General features: G+C 33.4%; 3 protein-coding genes across 7 annotated transcripts in view; 2 read left to right on the plus strand and 1 right to left on the minus strand.

Annotated features, from left to right (window-relative positions):
- The window catches only part of LOC138336953 (intraflagellar transport protein 122 homolog), a 32,053-nt gene extending 27,789 nt beyond the window's left edge, over window positions 1–4,264 (plus strand). For all 4 annotated transcript variants that reach the window (XM_069286591.1, XM_069286592.1, XM_069286593.1 and 1 more), the window contains 5 exons: window positions 233–344; window positions 1,047–1,175; window positions 1,548–1,630; window positions 1,908–2,072; window positions 2,691–4,264. In XM_069286591.1, coding sequence (XP_069142692.1) covers window positions 233–344; window positions 1,047–1,175; window positions 1,548–1,630; window positions 1,908–2,072; window positions 2,691–2,771 — 570 coding nt within the window. In that variant the 3' untranslated portion in view covers window positions 2,772–4,264. The remainder of the gene's footprint in view (window positions 1–232; window positions 345–1,046; window positions 1,176–1,547; window positions 1,631–1,907; window positions 2,073–2,690) is intronic.
- A 160-nt stretch (window positions 4,265–4,424) lies between these two features.
- On the minus strand, window positions 4,425–11,835 carry LOC138336956 (dol-P-Man:Man(7)GlcNAc(2)-PP-Dol alpha-1,6-mannosyltransferase-like). 2 transcript variants are annotated; one of them, XM_069286596.1, is made up of 10 exons: window positions 11,730–11,835; window positions 10,006–10,157; window positions 9,556–9,688; window positions 8,994–9,167; window positions 8,282–8,476; window positions 7,296–7,399; window positions 6,428–6,654; window positions 5,552–5,721; window positions 5,034–5,109; window positions 4,425–4,667 (listed from the first exon to the last, which is right to left on the minus strand). In XM_069286596.1, exons 2-10 carry the CDS (start codon window positions 10,144–10,146, stop codon window positions 4,433–4,435), a joined length of 1,455 nt encoding a protein of 484 aa, XP_069142697.1. In that variant the 5' UTR covers window positions 10,147–10,157; window positions 11,730–11,835; the 3' UTR covers window positions 4,425–4,432. The 2 variants fall into 2 exon arrangements, with proteins under 2 accessions (XP_069142697.1, XP_069142698.1); XM_069286597.1 differs by having other exon boundaries at window positions 10,006–10,154; window positions 11,730–11,807.
- On the plus strand, window positions 11,819–23,257 carry LOC138336954 (uncharacterized). The gene is made up of 10 exons (XM_069286595.1): window positions 11,819–11,917; window positions 12,813–12,990; window positions 13,426–14,179; window positions 14,795–14,970; window positions 15,257–15,400; window positions 16,070–16,328; window positions 16,677–16,807; window positions 17,853–17,989; window positions 18,515–18,604; window positions 19,535–23,257. Exons 2-10 carry the CDS (start codon window positions 12,892–12,894, stop codon window positions 19,725–19,727), a joined length of 1,983 nt encoding a protein of 660 aa, XP_069142696.1. The 5' UTR covers window positions 11,819–11,917; window positions 12,813–12,891; the 3' UTR covers window positions 19,728–23,257.
- Window positions 23,258–23,857: the final 600 nt, after the last annotated feature.

A 23,857-nucleotide genomic window follows, 5' to 3' on the forward strand; every position in this document is an offset into this window, starting at 1 on the left:
TTCCAATCCGTGAATTTTGATGGATTTTAAGAAAGTCATTACATTCAAACATGCTTTCAACAAATGCATTGTTTTGGTGTAATTTATCAAACATTTGTTTTTGATAATGAACATTCCCCACCAAGGAAATTTACAATGTGTGTATATGTATAATGAATTACGCTTGTAACAAATTAATTTTAAATTTGTTAGTCCCAAACAGCTTGTTATGATAATGGTGTATATTTGACAGGACCTACTACCAATGTGCTACAGATGTTCTACCACCAATCCACTCCTTAATAATAATGGTGACTGCTGTATCAACTGTCGACAACCTTTCATACATTCCTTTGTGTCATTTGGTGAGTGATCAATATCAAAACTAAAACTACTCAGTAATATTATGTTTCAGCCAATAAATCAATAGATAATGGTATATATTTGTTCAGCCATTATTTAGCCTCTGGTGAAGATCTAGCATTGCCACAAAACCCATTGGTGATTGCACATTAAGCTATCGTAAGTCAGTTGTGATTCTCCGACAATTGTGGTGTGACTTGTCTTTCCTAGAAAAAGCTCCAACTTTTCTGTTATGATATGGTTTTGTGTTTATAAGCTCACCTGGTCTAAGACCATAGCATTGCATCCGTCTACAATACATATAATCAACTTCTTGAAAACCACAGGATGGAAATTTACCAAATTTGCCTGGTAGCATCCTTATGGGTTGTGGATTGATAATTGTACATATGGTTAGGGGATCCTGATGGAAAGAGCCAAAAGGTGTTAATATGGCTAGATCTCTGAACAATATGAATTGATATCATGTATATTATATGTATATCAACTTGATATGCTTTGAATTTTCTTTTAAATGAGACAGCTATTTAGTTCATATAGATTTAATCTATATTTGCAAAACTTGACACTGTTGTGTTGGGTTCTAAGTCACATAAATGTTTGTTATTGCTGAATTAGACCAGGTGAGCGATAAAGCACTGTGGGTGTCTTGTAGTAATATATGGATAACAGATTAGTTGACCTTGACCTTTGTCTGGTTACAGAGGTGCTGCCTTTAGTAGAGTTTGTACTAGAACCAGGACTCACTGATGAGGAGGCTGTACTTGTCCTTGACCTTTCTATACCCAAACAGAAGAAGGAAGAAAAGAACTGGCAGGAGAAGAGGATGGGACGTATCCTTAAACTTATGAACATGATCAGACATATTCAGGCAGATCCATTGATAACATTCTACATATTTGTGAAGATATGTACATGTATTGCATGAATTTGTGTGGTGGAATTCATATTAAATCTAACCCACTAGTTAAACCTTCATAGTCAAACCTTCATTTGTTTAAGTTGTTGACTTGAGCTCTTATCTAAGACAATTCTAATTTGAAGTATTTTGGTTAGTATAAACTTCAAACTCATTTCATTGGAGGTTTTGGATATCTGTCAATCTAGTTATAAGTACATGTACAAAAAAATATCTACTATTATGGTAAAAATTACTTCTTTCATAGCTATATGAACTATATATTAATTCCCTAACCGATGCTTAGCTGCACAAACTCTACGACTAGGGGATGATCCTCCGGAAGAAGAAGATGACGATCCCTTCACAGCTAAACTTATGTCGTTTGAGGTGAGTTAATACTTCACAATCGGATATGTATAACTGTTTTACAGAAGAACAGTCATGGGAGTGAAACTATGTGTTTATTATATGGAATCATGCAAGTGACACATTGTGGTGTGTGTGAAAAAGAATTTACTCAAGCACATCCGCATTTTCATATTGAATTACATTGCTGTATTGCAATCTCATAAACTACATTTTTGTATTGCTATCTTTTAGAATAAGAAGAATCCAATTATGTTTTCAGAGAAGAATGATATAATATTGTTATGGTGTGTTACAGCAAGGAGGAACCGATTTTTCACCTGTGGTAGTGACAAAGTCAGTTCTACAGTCAATGTCACGCTCAGAAGTATACATACTTAAGTGGCCCAAACCACTAAGGTACCAGTTTTTCCGCTCCCTACTGCCCGACGTCACCATCACACAGTGTCATTCCTGTCAGAAGGTTAGTGAGAGTAACAAAAAACTATAACTTATATGTCTAAGTATTCATTCTAAAATAAAATTTGACATTTGCTCATTACAAAGCATGCCCATGGCCAGTTGATGGTTTTTCTTGGAAGAAGCTGTTGTGAGCTTACCTCCACTGACTAGTGTGACATAATTAACCATTGCTATTTATGGGTAGGACAAAACATACTAGACAAGAGTTTTTTTTAAAGTGAATAATTGATTTCACATTTTGTCACTAGTTGCTTAACTGACTTTAGCATTATAATTTGATACATAACAAAACTGATATTGATTCATATACATGTACCATATTCGCCGTAGCCAGGGCATTTAAACACTGTATCAAATAGGGGTGCGCATTAGGGAACCAAGATGTATTTTGTATACAAGTTAGCCTTAGTTTATTTTTTTCCATACTCATGGCACATTAATCTCTGTCACAGTAAACATGCATAATTATGTTTGGATTCTTATGTGAAAGACTGAAAATTTTACACATATGCTGTAACATGAATTAATTGTTATTTAAAAGAGGAAATACCAATTGCATTATTGGTATTAATATATTTCTAGAAATTTATTATATTTTTTCTACTTTTCATCCTTTCAGCTTTTCCACACTGATGACTTTGAGCTACAATACCTTCAGAAAGGAAGCTGTCCGTTCTGCCGAGGAACTACGGAAGACTGAACAAAGAAAAAAAAAATATCACGCCTTGTAATTGAAGAATTTTTCTCTGGAGACATTAAAACATACAACAGTGTTCTCCATTGTGACCAAGGAATGGAAACTCTCCCTTCTGTAACTCGGTGTTCTAGTGCTTTAACTGAGATTCAATGACAAAATCTCACCATCTATCATGAAAGAAATCCATCATGTTGGTTTTTTCCTAGCTAGTGTTCAAACTTTACACATTCCTCTCTATATCTCATCCGTCCAAGGAACTTTTTAATGTGGTTAAATTTTGTCTGTTAGGTTTATGAATGAAAAAAATGTTAGTGAATATGTTCACATTTGTGAAGTGAAGAAGTTGGGACCTATATATAGCAGGAATCAAAATGACTGATAGAATAAAATTTTCATAGTACACTGAAAGCTAATGATATATGAATCCAGTGATATGTAAAACAGGCTTGCTGTACTGTGATGTTTTTGTATAATTGCCTCATATCATATTTCTGTGATCCTAAGTGCAAATGGAAAATGACAAATTTTACCTATCAAAGCTGTAAAAGATCGATGAAGGTATAAACAGTTGTTTTCATGGTTTGAAATTTTCATGATTCAAATTTTAATGAATCGGAAAATTTGCAAGCTAACTATACTAGCATATACATGTATATAATTAACCCACCTCTTTTATTTCAATGATAAAATCCTTGTGATATGTCCTGCATGTATTGCTTTTAAAAATTATCGGATATACAGTATATCCTCGAACAGCAAACTATACACACAAAGTCATTGTAGTGCTTTATATATATAATGAGATTAAATACCGTCCTATATATGGAAATTTATATACCAAAAGTGTGATACAGCCTTTTTATTTTAAATATTCACTGACTAGGAGCACTGTGGATTTTTTTGAACCACCAAGTTAGTAATGGAATTCAGATTGCACCATAAAATCAAATATGCTTGATTTTCTTTTAGTACACCTCGTTTGAACATTTAATTCAAAAACTTGGTTGAGTGCTATTTATGTAAAGAAACTTTCAGACACCAAGACTTCAAAATATAGCACTTCTCTCCATGGTTGCTTTAGTATACAGGATCCTTATGAATCCACAAGAAACTTCTCAATGGAAACTATTTATAAAATTGTGTTAGCAAAACCTGTCAAAACTTAAGTGAACTAGAATAGCTCATGCCTGGTTTAAATAAGTGATATTTTGATGCATGGTGTTTGTGTATAATATAAACTTACATGTATTAAACCGTCCAATAAAGTATTTTATATATGATAGCTTACAGAATGAATTGGTTCTGGTTGTGAATGAGACTTTCATATTTGTTAAGATGTAAAATAATTTTTTTATTAGACTGTATATTAATATTTATGTAAATGTTGAACCTTGTTTCTGTATCATTGCAAATGATTTTGTTAGATCTGATTATTTAATGTGTACATTACGTAGATTGTGATGCAATTGTCTATTTATAAAGTAATTTTTTACAAACTTTTTTTGTTGCTTTATATTTTACTTGAAGTTCAAACTTAAATTATTCTTCAGTCAAAATTAAAACACACTTTGATATTGCATTGTAAATTTATTCCAAATATAAAAAAGTTAGTTAAATGTCAATATTCAATATGAATAACAAAAAAAATGGAGAAAAAAAAGTCTCTACTTTATTTTCTTTTTCAAGATATAAATCTTTGGTGACATTTTTAAGCTGAATGGTGCAGATGGATTTCTGGTGATCTTAAACCCGTCAAATCCATGAATCTCCAGTTCCACTGTGTGTGTACTTTTGTAGGGGTAGAGAGCTTTGTCCTTTACACTGTTAGCTCCTATCAACAGATGGGAATATGACATCATATCAGGGCCCCCAGGGCTCAAGTCTTCTGTCTTGTTGTAACTGCAACAACAAATCACATACATGTATCTACACACCTTTTAAATTTACTTTCAGAAAACTGAAATTGTCTCCCCATGACTTCGACACCAATAACAGAATACTGAAGTTGTCTCCCCCTGACTCCTGACACCAATAACAGAATACTAAAGTTGTCTCCCCCTGACTCTGACACCAATAACAGAATACTGAAGTTGTCTCCCCCTGACTCCCGACACCAATAATAGAATACTGAAGTTGTCTCCCCCTGACTCCGACACCAACAATAGAATACTGAAGTTTTCTCCCCCTGACTCCCGACTCGGGCATCAATTTGGCTCCCCCGATTTCCTTTCCCTAACAGACTAGAGAGAGACTAGAGATACTTACATCCAGTTGTTGTTAAGCTGAGTAAATCTGGACACACCGGTCTGGGCTGTAGCCACATCAATGTGAACATGAACCTCTGTATAACAGATGAAAATACTTTAACTTTCATCGCACAAAAATGCACTTAGCCTAACATCACCAACAGTTGATTATAGGAGCCTTTTATTCCATTTATGAAATAAAGATACCATACAGAAAATAAAAAGACTTTCAGGACTCATTGGAATATTGCATTCAAAAAGCTAATTAGAATTTTACCTGTAGTTTTGTCCGGGTTACTAGACAAAACTTTACAACAACTTTGCTTTTAGATTATTAAAACCAATGATTAAATGCAAGGTTTTGATTGTGGAGAAAAACTGGTACATCAAGAAAATCTAAACCTAATGCAAGTATTTTTTGCAACTGCCAAATGTGAGTCTTGGAACATTAATGATGTAATCCTAGTTATGGACACCTTAAGCTGGTTTGTGTGAATCAAACAGATTTACTACATATAGATATGACATGTTACTCACTGCTGTGAGGTGGTGTAAGTTGATGAAAGTATCTCATAGCCACACCACCAGGGTAATTGTGTCGCGAGATGTAAAGGAAGCCTGCCGACATGGAAAGGTTACCCAACAGGTGGAGCACAGCACCAACAGCAACTAACTTCTGCATTTTTGACTTGGAGCTATTCATCCATCTGGAAAAGAATTTCAAAGGTATGTTTTGACAAAAAATGTTTCAGCAATAACTTTAATTCATAAATATGCTACCCTATTATAATCTGGTAAATATAAAGTGTTAAAGATACACTATAGTAATGGGGTATAGTTTATTAGACAAGTCCCACTGACAGTTCTGTAATTTTGAGACATTCACATAAATGAGGTACATAAATCTTTAAAAAGAACTGCTTACCCAGTAAATTAATATCTAATATACTTCTTGCAATAGAGAAAATTGTCTCCCCTTTGAAAGTCTGATGACCAATTGTAAACATCTCTGAATATTTGAAACGAATACAATGCGATTAATTTATGTACCATGTGATACCTGAAAACGTTTGTGCAGAACTGTTTTATCTATTGGTGATGGAATCATGTTAAAAGATTATATCCAGCGCTAACGTCATTTCAGCAGGAAGATTGCGATTATTTACCTTCCATAACCACCAGAGATGCTAGTCCCGCACAAACATTGACTGATCACCAGGTGAAATATAACCACGCCTCATGCTTGTTAACGCACATGTTTCTATTCAATGTCAGAGCAAACATTGTAGCACACACAATACAAAATGCAAAGTTATGTGCAGTTTGATTGACAGCTGGCGATCGGTCAATTATCGGTATCAAGTGGTACCTGCATTAGTCCCATTCATCCTTGACATTGAAATAAATACTCACAGACGTGACAAAGCTAACCCCACAGCAACATTGAACACTGGGAAAACATAAATGATGAAGCGCAGCTCCTTATGAGGCAATATAGAGTACAGGAAGACAAAGCCAACGGCTGGAAAGATGAGCGGTCGTAGTCTAGGGGAGAAATACAGCCCCAAGGGGACTAGGAATATGCTAAAGACCATAGCCCTTGGTATGGCAGAGTAAAAATACCACAGGAAAGGCTCAGTCTGATAGTAAGTTAAGGTCAGTAGCATTCAATAGCTGGTACTAATAGTATTCACATATAAAAATGTATGTTTTCTATGATGAACCTACGATGATATCACATCACACTTATATATCATCCTTACGTCCCCACTTATGAAAGTTTGTGAGTAATCTCTATCGGAACTTCTTCTTAAAGACTCGTTTATATTTGGACATTTGAAGAGAGATTTCTATCAAATTTCCGGAAAAGAGTCTCAAGGTAATTTCTGCAAATAGTAGTTTTCATTCTTTTTGGAATATTAATTGTTGATGAAAAATAACAGATTTGTCACTTTGACATTATGACATCTTAATTTCCTATTCATGGATAATACAGCTTTTTGATTGATGATATGTTTCTTTTTTTAAGATCTAAACAATGTGAGCTACAAAAAAGACCGAAATAAGTATTAGTTGATCACAGATAAAATAACTGCTACAGGCTTTGATCAAACATCAAAGAACCAGATTGAAATTGGCTTAAATGTGCTACTTTTGATGACAAAACAATTTTATGATAAAAGTTTTAATCAATAATCATTTAAAATCTTTTCCCCCTTGGTATGTATTTCCATAATTTGTTTTTGCAGTATTGACAAGCTTATAACCCATGTAAGGATACACCCCAGGCAGAACTCTTGTTGAGAATGATATTGTACCAAAGTACTTCTCCTTCTGGCCACAACCATCTCTGCCAGAAAAACGAGTCCACCAGAACCGTTGAACCTAAAGTCAACAAAATTAAAAGCTATATTATATAACTTAATTAGATGTTACATAATGTCTTCATACATACATACTTTTGAGTTTGAATCTTTCAGTTTGTTTTATTAGCATAGTTTATGCTCCATTTAACAGTTACATGTATATGCTATTCCAGACTGGATCTCCTTATAGTAGTAACTTGTGACAACTATATAGAACAAAATATGAACAATTATATGCCATAGACAACAAAGGATACTGTCTTGTTTAAAGACAAAATAATTCCAGACACTTAGCACAGACCAGTTTGTTTCTTAGCCATCAGTGACAGCGAGCAATGGACCATAAATAATCTTTTCTGTCTTTATTCACAGACAATATACCGATAATAGGTATCTACCCAAGATACCACATCCTCATTCCATTTTTCTGGGTTTTAAAATATTTGTTTCTAAGATAGAGGACAATAAATTACATACAGTTTACAATTTCTCATATCTTTACTTCTGTTTCTAAATACATGTATTCCAAATAATGAATAGCTCCTACAAAAAGTAATTAATATGCAAAGCTGAACTACATCTTTTAAAGATATTGATCAATGATTTTGGTTTGGTTTGATTCATTTTAACATTCTATTAACAGACAGGGTCAATCAGGATGTGCCAGATTTATTGGTGGAGGAAAGCCAGAGTACCTGGAGAAAAGCGACTGACTAGTGGTCAGTATCTAGCAACTGCCCTACATGATACTCAATTTCACAACAAAGAGGTGGAGGGTTTTGGTAATACAAGTTTATCAAGACATTTTAACCACACTGCCACTGTGACCATTGTTATTGAAAAAAATGTAGCTAAAAATTGTCTCTTTTTGACAAAGTTTTTTTCAAAATAAGAAACTTACCAATAAAAAGGATGGCAGATGGGATGGCATGTTTCAACAACTTGATGAGTGACAGCCTCCCAACTGCCAGCTCCATCAGTACTACCAAGCCGAGGTAGAGAGCAAGTTCAGCACGGAATATCAAACAGGCAGCAGCGGAGTACCAGATAAAACGGCCATGTTGTTGTTTAAGCCAAGATCCTAACGCCATCATTACTGTAAAGGTAATTCACACAATGTCAAACTGCCTTAGCAACATTTTCTGTATAATAAACACATGATTAATTAGACCACTTTCTTGGGTTCCCAAATGGCAATATTCAACACAATTTTATCTATATTATCCATTTAACTATAAAAACCATTTTCTTTGTCTTCTTGATGGTCTTTATAGACAGGTGTTTTTTCCTAGATTGTATAACATGTGAAATAAATACATATTTACAATGTAACATTGTTGAAGTTTACCTATGCAATGATAATACAAAATGTAATTTAATTTCTAGCTGACTATTGAGTCAGATATAACTGGAAAAATAATCACATTACAGACATACCAAATATTTAATATCTGAAAATAAAGTGATACATGGAAATTGATTTTTATCAAATCAATATTCTGAATGCAGAATCTTAATTATGTGAAATATCTTTCTCTCAATGGAGAGCACACTTATTCATAAATCATTTACATGTACCTGTAATTAAATTCTGTTAACGAACTTCCACTCACCTAGAGAGAGAGCGAACACATTGGGTAAAGGTCTAGTTATGTAGAACATGAAGTGAAACTGAGACATCATTGTAATATAAAACCAATTCTTTACACTGCTACCAAACTTCTTAAACACACCATCAGCAAATCGACTCACTCCAAATAACACAAAGGCTCCTAAGCAGCACCTCACTACAATACAATAAATTAACGTTTATCAGAAACATATTGACATTGAAAATTCAACAAAGCAGGAGATAAATTTTCAATAACTTCATCTAAAAGGTGTAACTTGAGGATTACAAAACTGAATATTTATTTATTATAATTCTTCCATGCATCAACCGGAAAGGATTGTTACATTAACCATGATAAAGACAATCAATTGATCAAGATCAAAGCTTATGATTCTAGATAGAAGTTACAAGTGTTTAGAGGATCAAAATGCTTTAAAATGTTTCTGTCAAATCAAATTTGAAATATGTATATCATTCTCTGAAATAATGACAGTGACAGAAAGGTAGCTCTATGTGAAAGTCCTAAAAGATCCATGTGAATCAAATTGTTATTTATTTATTACCAATAAATTGAGTGAAGAATTTGCTGATCTGTAGGAAGTTTGTAATAGAGACCAATGGTGCCACTGTGATAGACACTGCCATCGGTCCCAGGAATGTCCTCGGTACTACACCAGGAAATACCAGGTGGTCATACTGAGAAGAGAAACAAAGAAAAATCTCTACAACAACAAAAAACTCTTCTTCATTGAAAAAGTGCAACTATCTTTTCATTTTTAAGTGAATGGATGTTCCATAAGTGTTATATAACTTTAAATAGCTAAATAGTTTTAAAAACAATAAACTATAAAATAGACTAACGAATTAAACGTTTGTAATTATATACACAAAGAGAAAATTTAAATTTAGACCAATTAAAATTAATTAATATCTATTATTTGAAAGAATTATGTAAGCTAAATATATAAATATATATGAAATGTAAAGTTAGAAAACACATCCATAGCACTTACAGATTTGATATCCAGACCATGGTACAGTATATCATGCATGGCTTGTATGTTGAAGCTTTCCTCCACCTTAGTGAATGGACATACAGCCAGGTGAAATAGCATCACCATGGCAGCCAACACCTCCACTTTGTAAATATTCATAATGGAGTCTTCTGAAAAATTGGATATGTGTATGCATGTTTTCAAGTTTTATTTTAAAACAAACAATTTTCACAAAGATATTGTGATGATAAATAGATGTGTCAGTTAAACATTATGTAAAAGGGGAATTCAAATGTTGGTCCTTATAGTGTGAAGATAAGTACAATCAAAATCTGCTACACATGTTCTTCCTCGAACATACCAACCAAGGTTCTTATTACTGGGGTATAATCTCTAACAAAGCCAGTATCTACCAGTCTCCTATTGCATGCACTTGAACACTCCTACCAAGTTAGTGATTGTATAGCACGACAAGACACTTATGAAACATTATGTCTTGTCTAGTTAGCCGAATAATTATATGCCCGATAATAAACCGGCTAACCAGTAATATCACATATAATGAGAGTTGCACTTGGAGTGGTCTCATTACATACCAAATAATAAATGTTAGACCACCAAGAATGTTACTGTACATCTAATTGCAAACAGCCATGATTGAACCTTCAACGTCAAACTTACTGGTCCACCCAAAATTCCCCTGTCAGAATAGCACAAATGACCTTATAAACCTTATGCAATTAAGACCTTAATTATCTAAGCTCAGCTATATGTGTAAGGGTCAGGGAATAATGTAAAATTGCTCTTAATAAAGGCCCACTACCTTTCCAGAGCAAAACATAAAGGTTTCTCAAAAACATTAATAACATCAGAAAATATAATCCGATGGCCTAAGATGAGGTTACAATACCAACCATATGCAAGATTTCTTGCGTAACATATGATAATAGTGGAGAGTCATTTTGCTGAATTTTTGCCGTCTGGTGCAGTAATTGTTAACTACCACGCGGTATTTAGGACGACGGCAGGAAATATAAGACAGCCCGCGTTATGAAAATCATCATTTTATTAATTTTAATTAAATTGTTCAGAAGGTGATGATACATGAAGTATTAACAGTAAGTTTATAACTTTTGTGACCCAACAAAATTATCAATCTCGTTTTACATTCTCATTTAAAAAATTAAAAGTCGATTTGGAAAGGTAGTGGACCTTTAAAGTGTAGCGGGATGGGAGTGGGTCGATCATCGGTGACCAGGTAGCTCAGTTGGTAGAGCACTCCGCTAGTGTTCGGAGGGTCCCGGGTTTGAATCCTGGTCTGGCCGCTACATTTTCTCCTCTCCTGTTACAAAACTATTATTAAATTACCTTGAATAAAATCTAAAGGTTTCTGTCTAATTTGCTAGTCACAGAACCCTTCTAGTCTGTGAACTGCATTCATATTTATCAAATAATACAGGCCACTCTAATTTTGAGGCCTAAACACATTTATTTTGCAATATTAATAATCTTGATTTCTAGATGAAATGGACAAAAGCAATCAGAGAAATTAATACACTTTCTGCCATAGTGCATAGTATATAGCACCATAGTGCATAGTATATAGCACCGACCGGTAATATTGAACCCTATGCTAGGTCCAATTTTCTGAAACATGAAATGAAATGTTTAACATCGTATGGTAATAATGCATACTCATGCTTTCTCTATGCTTTCTATAAACATATTTGAATTCACTATACCATGGAATTATGCACATTATCAAGATGAGGAGGCTGTCTGCTAAATCATTTATGCTGAAACTTTACTTCCGGCTGTGTACACACAATATGATGACGTAGTCCACAGGTGCACTCGTGGAAGCTGTCAGATTGTCAACATGCTTTTATCAATATTTGGACAGATGTGATGACAGAGTACAATAGAAAAGGTGACATATGTTAATTGAATGATGTTTCATTGAAGTGTACACTGGACCGTTAATCCATGTCAACATCTTCGTGTAGATTTGATTTTTGCGCCCCAAAACACAAGTCGATGTCGATAAGCACATACCTGTGGATACATGTACACTCGGCCATCGTGATCTTGTCATGTTCTTCTCTTTTGTATGTGTTAGATTTAATTGATTGTAAGAACTGGTGTTCACTCATTTTAGTAGCCAGTTTGTAATTAAGGCCCTTAATTATAAAATAAATCATCCTCGATACTCCAAGTGAGCAAGGGTTAGCATCAGACTATATGTGTTACAGATATACCCACCCCTGGACTATCTCAAAGTAAAACTATAGGCATTCAAGAGAAAAAATCTTACCAATTCATAAGACTGCAAAGACTTCATTTGAAGACTACAGAGAGAGAGAGATGCACCTTCAAAGCCACACAGTTTTACTATCAGATAGTCCAAGGCGAATGGATATAGTATAGTACCCGTGAAGGAACAAGGATGCAAATAGACATATTTACAGATCGATTATATTTTTGTCTCTAAAAAACATTGGTAAATAGGCATTTACTTTATCCACTTAAAATTTCAAATGCTTTTATTAAAATTTTGGGTTAGAGATCGAGGTAGATGGAAACAAGCTATAACAATGTAAAAAGGTCAACTGTGTTGACAGAGAACTATATTCTACAGGGATAACAATTCAATACTCCTACAATAATAACAGTGCATGGTATTTTCCTGTGCTAAACAGTCCACTAAAATAACGGAAACTAAGATAAGCGTAAAATGATAAATAACGAAAATGTTCATGTAATATTTTAAACTAATTATCGTCACTATTACATAAATTGATGATGTTGTTTCTGTTTCATTTTAGATCAAGAAAATAACATTTAATAATTATGGGATTAGAAGTAATTATTTAAACCTACCAGAAAGTTCCTTCCTGTTACAATATGGGAGCTATAGAGTCCCATGATTTTGCCCCAGTTCGGGATGATGAGCGGAAAGAACTCAACTTGAGTAGGAGAATAACATACAAGCAGTATTTGAAGGTTTGTTAAAATAGAATAATTCCTCATAATAAAAATAATATGACTATGTATTAGTTTTGATGTAAGTTGATTATTGTGCACGCTATTTTAAGTTTAAAAAAAATGTAGGTTCAATATAAGGATCTTATATTTGATAATATTAAAACTGATTCAATTTTAGGAATGTCCATATCTTCATTTATGTGAATTTGATTAACATCCATTCTATAAATCATTATGTTGATGTTTTAGAGAACAAAAATATCATAAATTTGTTACAATTTTTTGTTACATGACCAAGTTATGAAAAAACATGGAGCATCACAAATTCATAATATTATATTTATTACTTAAATTCAGAAAATGAACATTTCTTTTTATGCTTTTGTAATATGTGATATGTACAGAAAAGAGCTTTATCAATTATTACTTAAATTTTTTTATTTTTTTTTTCAGCATTTAGATGGAGATTGTCATGAAGCATGTCTTTCAGAGATACCTTGGAGTATACGGGACTCAATTTGCCTTTACGAAAGGATGAATGTGTCGTTCAATGCTTTAACAGAACTACCACCTGAACTTCCTCTGCGGTTGCCCCACCTTAACTTTCTGGACTTAAGTCATAATCAGATCGAAACCCTACCTGATAGCTTTGGACTTCTCTTCCATTTAAAGACACTATTGCTGAAACATAACAAACTTCACTCCTTGCCACAGTCATTTGTTCATCATGTAAAGCTAGAGAAAATAGATTTGTCTCACAATGTGCTCAAAGAACTTCCAGAGGGTATAGGGAAAATGGAATCATTGTCAAAGTTAAATGTCTCCAAAAACAAACTGAAAATTTTACCGGTGTCCCTCGGTAACTGTAAAACATTAACTTTGTTACTAGCCCAGGGAAACAGGATGACAGAGCCAGCACAGTGTATCTGTGATGAAGGATCAGAAGTTACAATCAAGTTTTTAAAGCAGAAATATTTTTCTCTACATCCGTATACGGATCGTCTTCCTAGCAATAACCTGAATGAATTTGTTCGTGTCCGAGGGAACCAGCTGCCAAGCTCTGTGCCAAATCCTCATTCAGCTCATGTACAGTATATCCAGACTCAAACCCACACTACCAACACACCAAGTAGAATTAAAAGTCCGTTACTACCTCCCCTTGGTGCCAGTGACCTTGATGCAGATGTTCTCAGGGACAAGATCATTGGTAGGTATTCAAGGAAAGAATGCAAGTATTGGAATTTTAAAATTTTGATTTCCATAATTTCTCTTGTTGAGATAATCAAATTTATTCTATAAAAAGTTGTTACAGTCTAAATATTTAATCCTCTATTTATTTGGTATACATTCCTTTACATAACATGAGAATTGGAAAATCAATCTGATTCAATAGACAGATAATTATCGTATTTACTATTCAAAAAATTGTGAACTAAAACATTCTATGCAGCTAGGTATTACATTGTGTGTTTTAAAAGAAAATGTTTGAATTAAAAAACCAGAATAATTTGCTACAGACTTCAAATACACAAAATAGGTGTTGTTGTTATATAGAAAAAATGAACATTATATGTGAAAATCTTTCCCTGACTGACATCATGTAAAATCATTTAGTTGTGGACATTTCTTTTATAAGAACATTTATAAGGATGCATTTCATCTTGTCTTCACACATGATTCAGAGTTGCATACTTTTAATGTCCTTGAGTTATAGTAATGAAAAGGCGAGGTTTCATATACAGTGTATAATAGATTATCTAACAAGTAAGATGATTATTTTTGTCACATTTCCAAATTATAATGATTCAATATAAAACCACAGGACTGATATATGGTGCTGCCATAGGAGATGCTGTGGGTCTGGCCACCCGAGGTTTGTCTGTAGATGAGGCAGCCTTCCACTATACCAGTACAGACATACAGTACTCGGACATCGTAGTGGACAGACATCGAGTCCGCTGGAGACCTGGAGACTGGACATCTAACTTTGACCTATTTGTAAGCTCTCTTATATCTAAACAAATGTAATGTTTTATTGTCAAAGAATTTTATCTGAATCTAGCTTTAATTGAAGTGATTATAATGTAGCTTTCTGACTAGCTAGCAAGTTTTTACTCTCAAAAGATGTTTTCTGAAGAGTTTGTAAAAATTATAAGGTTCATATGTCCATATGGATTCTAATTACCAAATGATGTTTGCATCTAGTAAACAATATTATTGTTGTGAATTAAATACATTTATGAGTGATTTTATCTAGAAAAGGACAAACCTATTTAATTTACAGGTGCTAGTTTTGGATTCTGTGATATCTTGGGGAGGCGTTGTAGATGAGTTAGACTTTGCCAAACGTCTCTCACACTGGTGTCAGAAAGGTTTCCCTGAGCTTGGTGATACAGAAGGCATTATCCTCAGTCCAACTATACAACAGGTGAAGTAAAATAATTTATATCAGTTCTAAGCTACAAAACTTATTTTTAATGTTATCAATTAAGCATTGAAGTCACTATTTTTTAATTTTATCGGGATATGAAAGAAATTTTGTTTGCAAACTGTGTGAATCCGCATAGCGGATTCTCACAAAAGTTTGCAAACAAAATTTATTTCATACTCTGATGAAATTAAAAATAGTGACTTCAATGCTTATAATTAATTTTCCAAGCTACTTTATAAAATGAAATACGTTTACACGTACGATTCCATTTATTTTCATCGTGGAATGAAAAATATGAATAGGCCAATCAGAAAGCCAGAGAAAAAAAAAGAGAAAATTAATTATTGTTTAATGATTTTCTGTTTGAAATTGTTTGTATGTGCAATATTGCTGGAGAAAGTTTTGCAAACTTGGGTAAATTCTTTGGTAGTCAGAACTCAATATACTGGTAAAAAAGTCCAACAATCTTTTAAATATAACCTGGTAAATTTTACCCAATTTTCCTTCTATTTCCAGATATAACATGGTTAGTAAAGTATGGTATATTGGAAAGTTATTTAATTTGTTTCTTCTCATCAAAATATTTAGTTTTATTTATGACTATATAAGTATATTATCCTAAATATGGATTTACATTAAACAGAGATCTTTTGTTTGATATAACAGGTAACATCTAACAAGACATACACAGATAAACCACACAGTGTATCAGAAGAAGTGTACCACATGCAGTGGCCGCCATTGACACAGAACGGCAGTGTGCCAAGCTCTCCGACTGTCTCTGGTGTGTTTGGTTGGAACGGAGACACGACCAATAACAATGGAAGCCAGTCTGTCCCCAGTAACAGTCCGGCTTCCTTTTCCTGTGATGGGTGTGAAAGCCCTGGAGTAGATAATGGTGCAATAGTGCGGACTGCTATACTAGGTTTGTATGACATTATATAGTCATCATAGTTGTGAGTATACCATAATATTAACAAGTTCTAATTTTACATGGATCTAATGAAGATATAAACGATTTAAACACTGCAATATTGTTGTGTTAACAATCTCTCTGGAGAGCACAAAAGTAAATATCAGTAATTGTGTAATTAAACCATTTGAGAAATTATTTGAGAAAGTACCATGCATGTAGCATTACAGTATACACTATTCTAATCAAATAATGCTTTGAACAGACTTTTAAGTAACTTGAAAATATGTTAAAGAAATATTATGTTTTGGATGCATTCTAATAAGACTATTTATTGACACATTTTACACCTTGTTTTAGGAATACCGTCCTTCTTTGACTTGTTAGAGGTTGTCAATAACACAACGAGGATTTCTCGTGCCACTCATGCTGACCCTCGATCAACAGCCTCCTGTGTGGTCATCTCTGTCCTGGTAGCGCTGATGTTACAGGTACCTATTAAACTCTCAGATTAAAAGCATTGTGTCACCTGGCTATCAGAACACCTGGCAATCAGATTAAAAATTATCTGAGCTCAACTCGATTTGCACTCTTCTAAGTAGAGAAGTCTTCTGAGAAGATCTTCTGTAGCCTAACTCGATTTGCCCTCTTCTACTTCCACAATATAACTTCCGTTCACTCGATTGAAGCTCTTCTACTTCTGGAAGCTCTTCCGTCTATAGGCTGGAAGATCTTCTTAGAAGACTTCTCTTCTTAGAAGAGCACAAATCGAGTTGAGCTCAGCCTATAGACAGAGGAGCTTCCAGAAGTAGAAGAGCTGCAAATCAAGTGAACAGAAGTTTAGTCTAAAATTAGAAGTGAGCAAATCGAGTTAGACTCTGGTCTTTTACGCACTTTATCACATAGCTCTGTGTCAACTGTAAACCAACTCATTTTTGTGTGCTATCAAATTTGGCATGTAACATCAGCGATTAGAATTCGCAAAAATAAATTGTCACAAAAACGTTTTAAATGCAACTAGATTAAAAGTGTACCATAAAAATAAGTTGGTTTACAGTAAATATTATAGCATCTATAAAGTATCTGTGTATTCAAAATAAGTTTGTTGGAATGTTTATTTTTAAGTTTTGCTGGAAACAATTAGAGTTTAAGAGTAATATTAGTTTTGGATAATGAGGTTCTCCGAGACCTGTTAATATGATTACAAGGGTTTTAGATTGTGAATAACAAATAAATAGATGAACAACGTGTTTATGAATGGCAGGGGATATTCGAGAATACAGGGAAACCTTGTTATAAAACACACACAGCCGTTAAAAATTCTTATAGAGACCTTCAAAACTTGTAGAATCCTTTAAAACGTCTAGTTTAAAGTATGAAACTGTATTATGTTGGTTCTTGTAAACTTTCTTAGTATGTGGTCAATCTCAAATACTCATACAGATAAATGGAAGTTCATTACATTCATAACTCAAACATTTATTTATTTTTAAATTATCCTATAAGTACAGCTAATGACCGTTTTAACCTATTCAGGGTAGGAAGGACTTGTCCAATGCTGAAAATCTGGAGGAGGTAATAGCCAAGGCCAAACTGACCGGTCAGGAGTTCCTTAAGGAGCCAGAACAAATTGAGGAGTTCAACCAGTACTGTGATATGGATAATCTGGACAAGTGAGTCATTATTAAAATGGCCATCCTAGATTTGGATAATTTCACTCATCCTTAAAACCCAGGAAAATAGATAAATGTCCTTAGATAACATGTGGATATTATTTACCAAGATATATGACAAATTATCTAATTACAAAGGTGGACCAACAAACAAATCACCTGTCATTACTATTTGAATCCTCCTGCAAGATTTCCATTATATTTCACAACAACCGTATCATTCTTTCATTTATTCATTCCCTCCAAATTAAAGAAAAGTAAAAATATATATAAATTATGAACCGCATGCAAGACTGCACAAAATGTACCAATTAGAATTCAATTAAAAAATTTGGTTGATTAGCAAATTATGGAAGTGTTAAATCTGAATGCGATAAGTAATTTACTGATTGTGTAATGTATAGTAACAACAATACCCTGTGCATAGTGTACGTCACTTTGACTTATAAACATGTGTCTAGTAGGAAGACATCTTTTGGCAACTTTCATCAGATAGGTTTGAATGAAAGTTTTCTTTTTGTTCAGTTTGAAGGTGCTTGACGAGAGAAAGATGGGACACACTTTTATGGCAATGAGTGCTGGTCTAGTGAGCTTGAGATCCAACCAAGGTTTTAGGTATGTGTTGATATCCCCATAATAGGGTATAGAAGTGCAGGCCGGTGTATCTGCGCACTTAAGAGTAAGACTTTTGTAGCTGTCATTTTGTTTTCACGCAAATATGATAAAATGCACATCAATAGAAAGGCTGAAGTTTTATCTTTTGAAACATCTTTAAAGAAATGAAATATCTATCAAAATATTAGAGTTACAAGGCGTAAAATGTGGCTACCCCCACGTCTCTGCGGATGTTGACATGTCCGGTAAGTCTGCGCATGTGTAGAATATAGTAATTTCCGGAGAGATTTCACTTGGTATAGAGGCCAATACATGTTAGATTAGTTTATTGGTGACGTGTGCTGATTTCAAAGTATGCTGTTTTGAATATAAATATAATAACTGTTGAACTAGGGATGAAAATCAAATACATGTGTATCTGTAGTGTAAGAACACATTTCATGATCTGATCTAACTGATTATAACAATAACACATTTCAACAAAAAACGAACTTTGATGAATTTATGACAATGTTTTGCTGTGATATGAAATTTACCGAATGGCTGTTATTTTCTGGACAGCAGGAAATATCGTCGGTTACACATGCGCAGACTTACTGGACACCCAGAATTACCGGACACAATTGTTTATGTTTGAGTTAATGAAATGGTTAACTTTTATGTTATGTGTCCCCTTTGATGGAAGATTTATTGCCTTACTATTATAAACCACTTTAGTTTTGCAAGATACATATTATCATAAAATTTTGTCAGAGAGCTTTAACACAATTTAAAATGTTTCTGGAAAATGTAAATACACTATTCATATCAGTAAGAGCCAACATTGCTTGGTCATGAAATATGTATTCTTGAATACGTTTTAAATAAAAAGTTATTTGTAATAAGGACTGAATATATCCAGTGATTTGTTTGTTGATTTCGTCGCTACAGAGCGGCCATTATGAAGCTGATCATGAAGACAGGAGATGCAAACAGTAACGCATGTGTGGCAGGAGCTCTCCTTGGCTGTAAGGAAGGATTCTCTCATCTCCCCAAAAACTGGGTAACTGGACTCCGGAAAAAACAAACATCCTGGCTTAATGTCAAGGTCAACATTCTGTTAGACATGCTGGGCCTACCTTGACCTTGGTCACTTTGAAATATGATGTTACCAGATGTAGTGTTCTAGTCCTTAGAATGATTTAAGTATTCCATCTTTGTCTATTACAGAGTTTCCTCCCTTACCTAGGTATCCATTGTGTGTGTCATCACTATGTAAGAAACTCGTGTGTTTTTTCTGAAAAGTACGATTTTACGCTGGCAAACACATGATGTCACATTCCATACCTACACCCAAGGGCAGATAACTCTGTAATATGCAAATAAGAAATATGCGCATGTACAATATAGTTTCTTTTATATGAAGTGGTATAAAATTTCACTATATTCTTGGTCAGATCATCTTCGTTAGCCGAGGCTTCTGATTACGTTACACTCCACGTTCGTAATTACAAGAAAATAGCGAAATTTTCTCCATGTGAATTTTAACAATACATCAATTCAATATTGACTTTATTGTTAAAGCATAATTACTTGACGATGCATTGATTTATGATGATAGTTAATGTTACTGCCAATTATCTGAACACGTCCTCATGCCATCTGTGATAAATTCATATTAGTGATTAAGAATTTGTACATTTGTGTTAGATGAAGCACAAAATTATTGACACGATATATATATGCTGGTGTTTTATTCATGTTTTCACTTTAAGCTTTAACTAATGGTTCCCATGTGAAGTGATTTAATCAGTTTTGATATGAACTGCTTTAATCACTTATTTCAATATTAAATCTAATTTAAATCTAATCGTTACTGTTTTAACTTTGGTTTTGATCAAAGTTTCATATATTTTAATCAGATTTTTTTTCTTTAGATATTTTCTTTTCATTTTTGTATACTGGGGTATTTTTTATTACCATTTTGTTTTGTTGGGATGTTTTTTATAGGACCAATACCATTAAGACAACAAGATATTTTGTAATTTAGAGAAAGAATACAAAATTTGTACATCTTTTTTTTCAGTAAAAATATGGGGTTTTTTTCAATAAAGAATTAAGAAATGTCTTGGGAATATTGTGTCAAAGATTATTACTATGATATTTAGGTATATTTGTTTTTGACATTCTTAATTCTGTTTCAGTTATTATTTTTAAAATTGACCATGTAGCTTTTTTAACCAACATGTTATTCTAGGCTACACAATTATAGTCACATGATAATACTTCAACAACTTACTTTGATAAAAATAACATAATAAGATTTATTGTATGTTAATATGTAATATCAAATTTTTGCTTTAAATAGAAATTTCTGAATCTGCCTACTGCAAGGATCAAATGTGGAATTTTTTGTCAGGGAGGATGGGGGATGATCATTTTATTTTCAAAATTGATGAATACATGGTTGTACTGATGATAGTAATTAATAAGATGCCTGTGAATTTTAAATTTTAGACTACAGGTATAAGTGTTTAAAGATCATATAATTAACAAAAAATTAAATCCATACTAGCATAATCTATTTTTTGTCTGGCCATAGACTTTTCCAGGCCGCACTCAAATCAACCTCAAAGTTGCAAATATGCAGATACCACAATGTTCAAATTTTATGTACAGAGTATACCTGTATTTTAAGTAAATTGTTCAATAATTCACCTTGAACAATAATCAACTAGTATGTTTTCAGGTACAACATTTGAATGGTATTTTACTTTGGTTGGAATACAACATGTAGATGTGCTGTGACTATGGCCTTTCTTATACTGAAATATGTTACCACATAGAATGCCATACATTGCCATGGAATGATTTAACTGGCCACTATTCTTGGTCATCGTCTTTGTTTTTCATTGATGGAACCATATAGCTGCTTTTTTTCACATTGGTGATGTTTTTACAATATTATGGGGCATTGCTAAGATTACGAAAAATTTCATCAATGAAATATTGGGAAATGATGTCATCATTGAACATGAAATCCAGATTGCAAAAAAAATTAAAATTGCTAAAAAAAAAGTTAAAATTGGGAAAAAATTTAACCTATATAGTTATCAGGTTATACATTGTGTATTGCTTTAAATCTTTTGTAGTACAATAAGGGTAAGAATCGTGTATTTGTTGTCCTGAAGAAGCCATGTACACGGGCAAAACAGGTTGGTGGAAAATAAACCTCAAAACCAACCACACTCTGAAGCTGTTCTGATGGTCCTCACCTTATGATTTTCACCATTTTCCAATCGCCCTGTGTACCCTTGGGTATCCTATGGAGGAGTGCAGAACCCACTAGTAAAACCAAAGTGAACATCTATCATTTTCTATATATCCTGACAGGATTAGATGAATAGAGCTTTATTTTTATTATCTTTGCATATGATACCTTTTCACTAGATTAAAATATTTATAAATCATAAATGACTATGTATGTCAGTCTTCCAAGTGTATCTGTATTTGTTTTAATAAATGTACAGATAGAATAGTGTTCACCAAGTAAATCATTTATTGCTCAAAATAATTCTCACTTGTATACACTTCTACGCAAACTATTCAAATGATTATCTTTAGGAATGAAATTATATCTTAATGCTTTTCTCATTATCAAGCATGTATGTCTAGTCCTTGTTTTTCTATTATTTACCTCAAAATCAGTAATAACCAGAATAAAATTTATAATTTAGCTGTGTGCTGTAGGATAGCTTAGATTTCAACTCATTTACTGTATAGCTGGTTGTTTTCATGGGGATGATGTTTTTGCGATTTCAAGGGACATTGTATGATATCGAAAATTTGATTCACAAAATCCTGAGAAGGGATTGAGTCATATATATACCATCCTCGATACTCCAGGGGTTCCGATCACTTACGATCTCTACACCCCTGGACTATCTCATAGTAAAACTGGAGGCAACAGAACAGGTAATTTAGTCATTTGATGTACATCAAAAGAACCGTATACCGGTGCACTGTGGTTGACTGTGTGGCTTTGATGTTAGGTGTCGCTCTCTCTGTAGTCTTCAAAGGAAATCTTTGCTGGCCTGTGATTGGTCAAATGTTTTCAGCTGAGCTGCCTTCAATTTCACTATGAGATAGTCCAGGGGTGTAGAGATTGTAAGTAATCGGAGCCCATGGAATATCGAGGATGTATATATACATAATGTAACCTGAAATCCAAAAATGGAAAAATTTTAAACTGCTAAAATTTCATTTTAAGCCAAGATCATGAAAACTTTGACCTTTTGTTTAATTTGATTTCTGACATTATACCTGTGATTAAAACCATGTATCAGCATTGAATTTTTGCAAATTGTTATCTCTATTGAAAAAACACAAATTCAATCGAGCATGCTAAAAGTTGGTTAACTGTAAGTAGATACTGTGATACTGAAGTAAACAAACTCAATTTTGCTGCAACTTAATTTCGTATTTTATGCTGAGCAACTTTATTAATATGAATTCAATTTTGAAATTTAATAATAATCACAGAGGTCTACTGTCCTTGTGTTTGAATCATTTTTTGCGAGGCTTAATTATTACGAGATCTAATCGCCAAAATACCTGAAATAATCACACACGAAAATAAGTTGGTTCACAACATATTTATGTTTGTTTTTAATTATACGATACCGAACTATTAGGGAAAAGAGTTTTTGCTTGTAAGTTTTTCAATTTTGTTTTGGGTTTTCAATTTGATTTTTTTTTTTAATTTCTTATACAAAATAAAATGACGCGCAATAATAAGAAATGTATTTTAATTATCCTGTAACATCGATATATATATATTATGTAAAGTTAGATTGTTAAGTTCAAATGTCTCCCTCTTTATCTAGTTTTGACTGCGAAATCGTGCTTCATTTTGAGAATAAGTAACAATTAACCCTCAGGTCTTTTGTGAAGCGATGGTAATTGTACAGGGTATGGCTTTGCAGCAAGATGTTTGTTAATAAGCCCTCCCTTACGTATCGGGTGCGTGTATGATTAACAACATCCACTTAATCTTGTTCTGTGAAGATTATTTTGTATCAGCCTGCTTACTGAGTATGTACCAATGCCTGTTCATTACTGTTCTCTGCTTGTTAACACTATATATATATGTGATGCGCTGTAATTAACTATACGATGTATATAAATATCGCGAACTGTTTGTGGATGAGTGTAAGCCGTTTCTCTCACTCGTGCAATAATTAATCTCGGCGTATGGTACAAAGGTAGTCATTG

This window comes from Argopecten irradians, chromosome 12 (assembly GCF_041381155.1).
Source record: "Argopecten irradians isolate NY chromosome 12, Ai_NY, whole genome shotgun sequence".
In the NCBI taxonomy this organism is placed as follows: domain Eukaryota; kingdom Metazoa; phylum Mollusca; class Bivalvia; order Pectinida; family Pectinidae; genus Argopecten; species Argopecten irradians.

Coding starts and splice junctions, on each gene's coding strand:
- LOC138336954 (XM_069286595.1), top strand. CDS start 12,892: ATGGGAGCTATAGAGTCCCATGATTTTGCCCCAGTTCGGGATGATGAG. Junction 14,180..14,794: donor TCTCAGGGACAAGATCATTG/GTAGGTATTCAA, acceptor ATAAAACCACAG/GACTGATATATGGTGCTGCC. Junction 16,808..17,852: donor TGGTAGCGCTGATGTTACAG/GTACCTATTAAA, acceptor TAACCTATTCAG/GGTAGGAAGGACTTGTCCAA.
- LOC138336956 (XM_069286596.1), bottom strand. CDS start 10,146: ATGAATATTTACAAAGTGGAGGTGTTGGCTGCCATGGTGATGCTATTT. Junction 9,168..9,555: donor ATTCTTCACTCAATTTATTG/GTAATAAATAAA, acceptor ATTGTATTGTAG/TGAGGTGCTGCTTAGGAGCC. Junction 8,477..8,993: donor TGTGTTCGCTCTCTCTCTAG/GTGAGTGGAAGT, acceptor TTACCTTTACAG/TAATGATGGCGTTAGGATCT.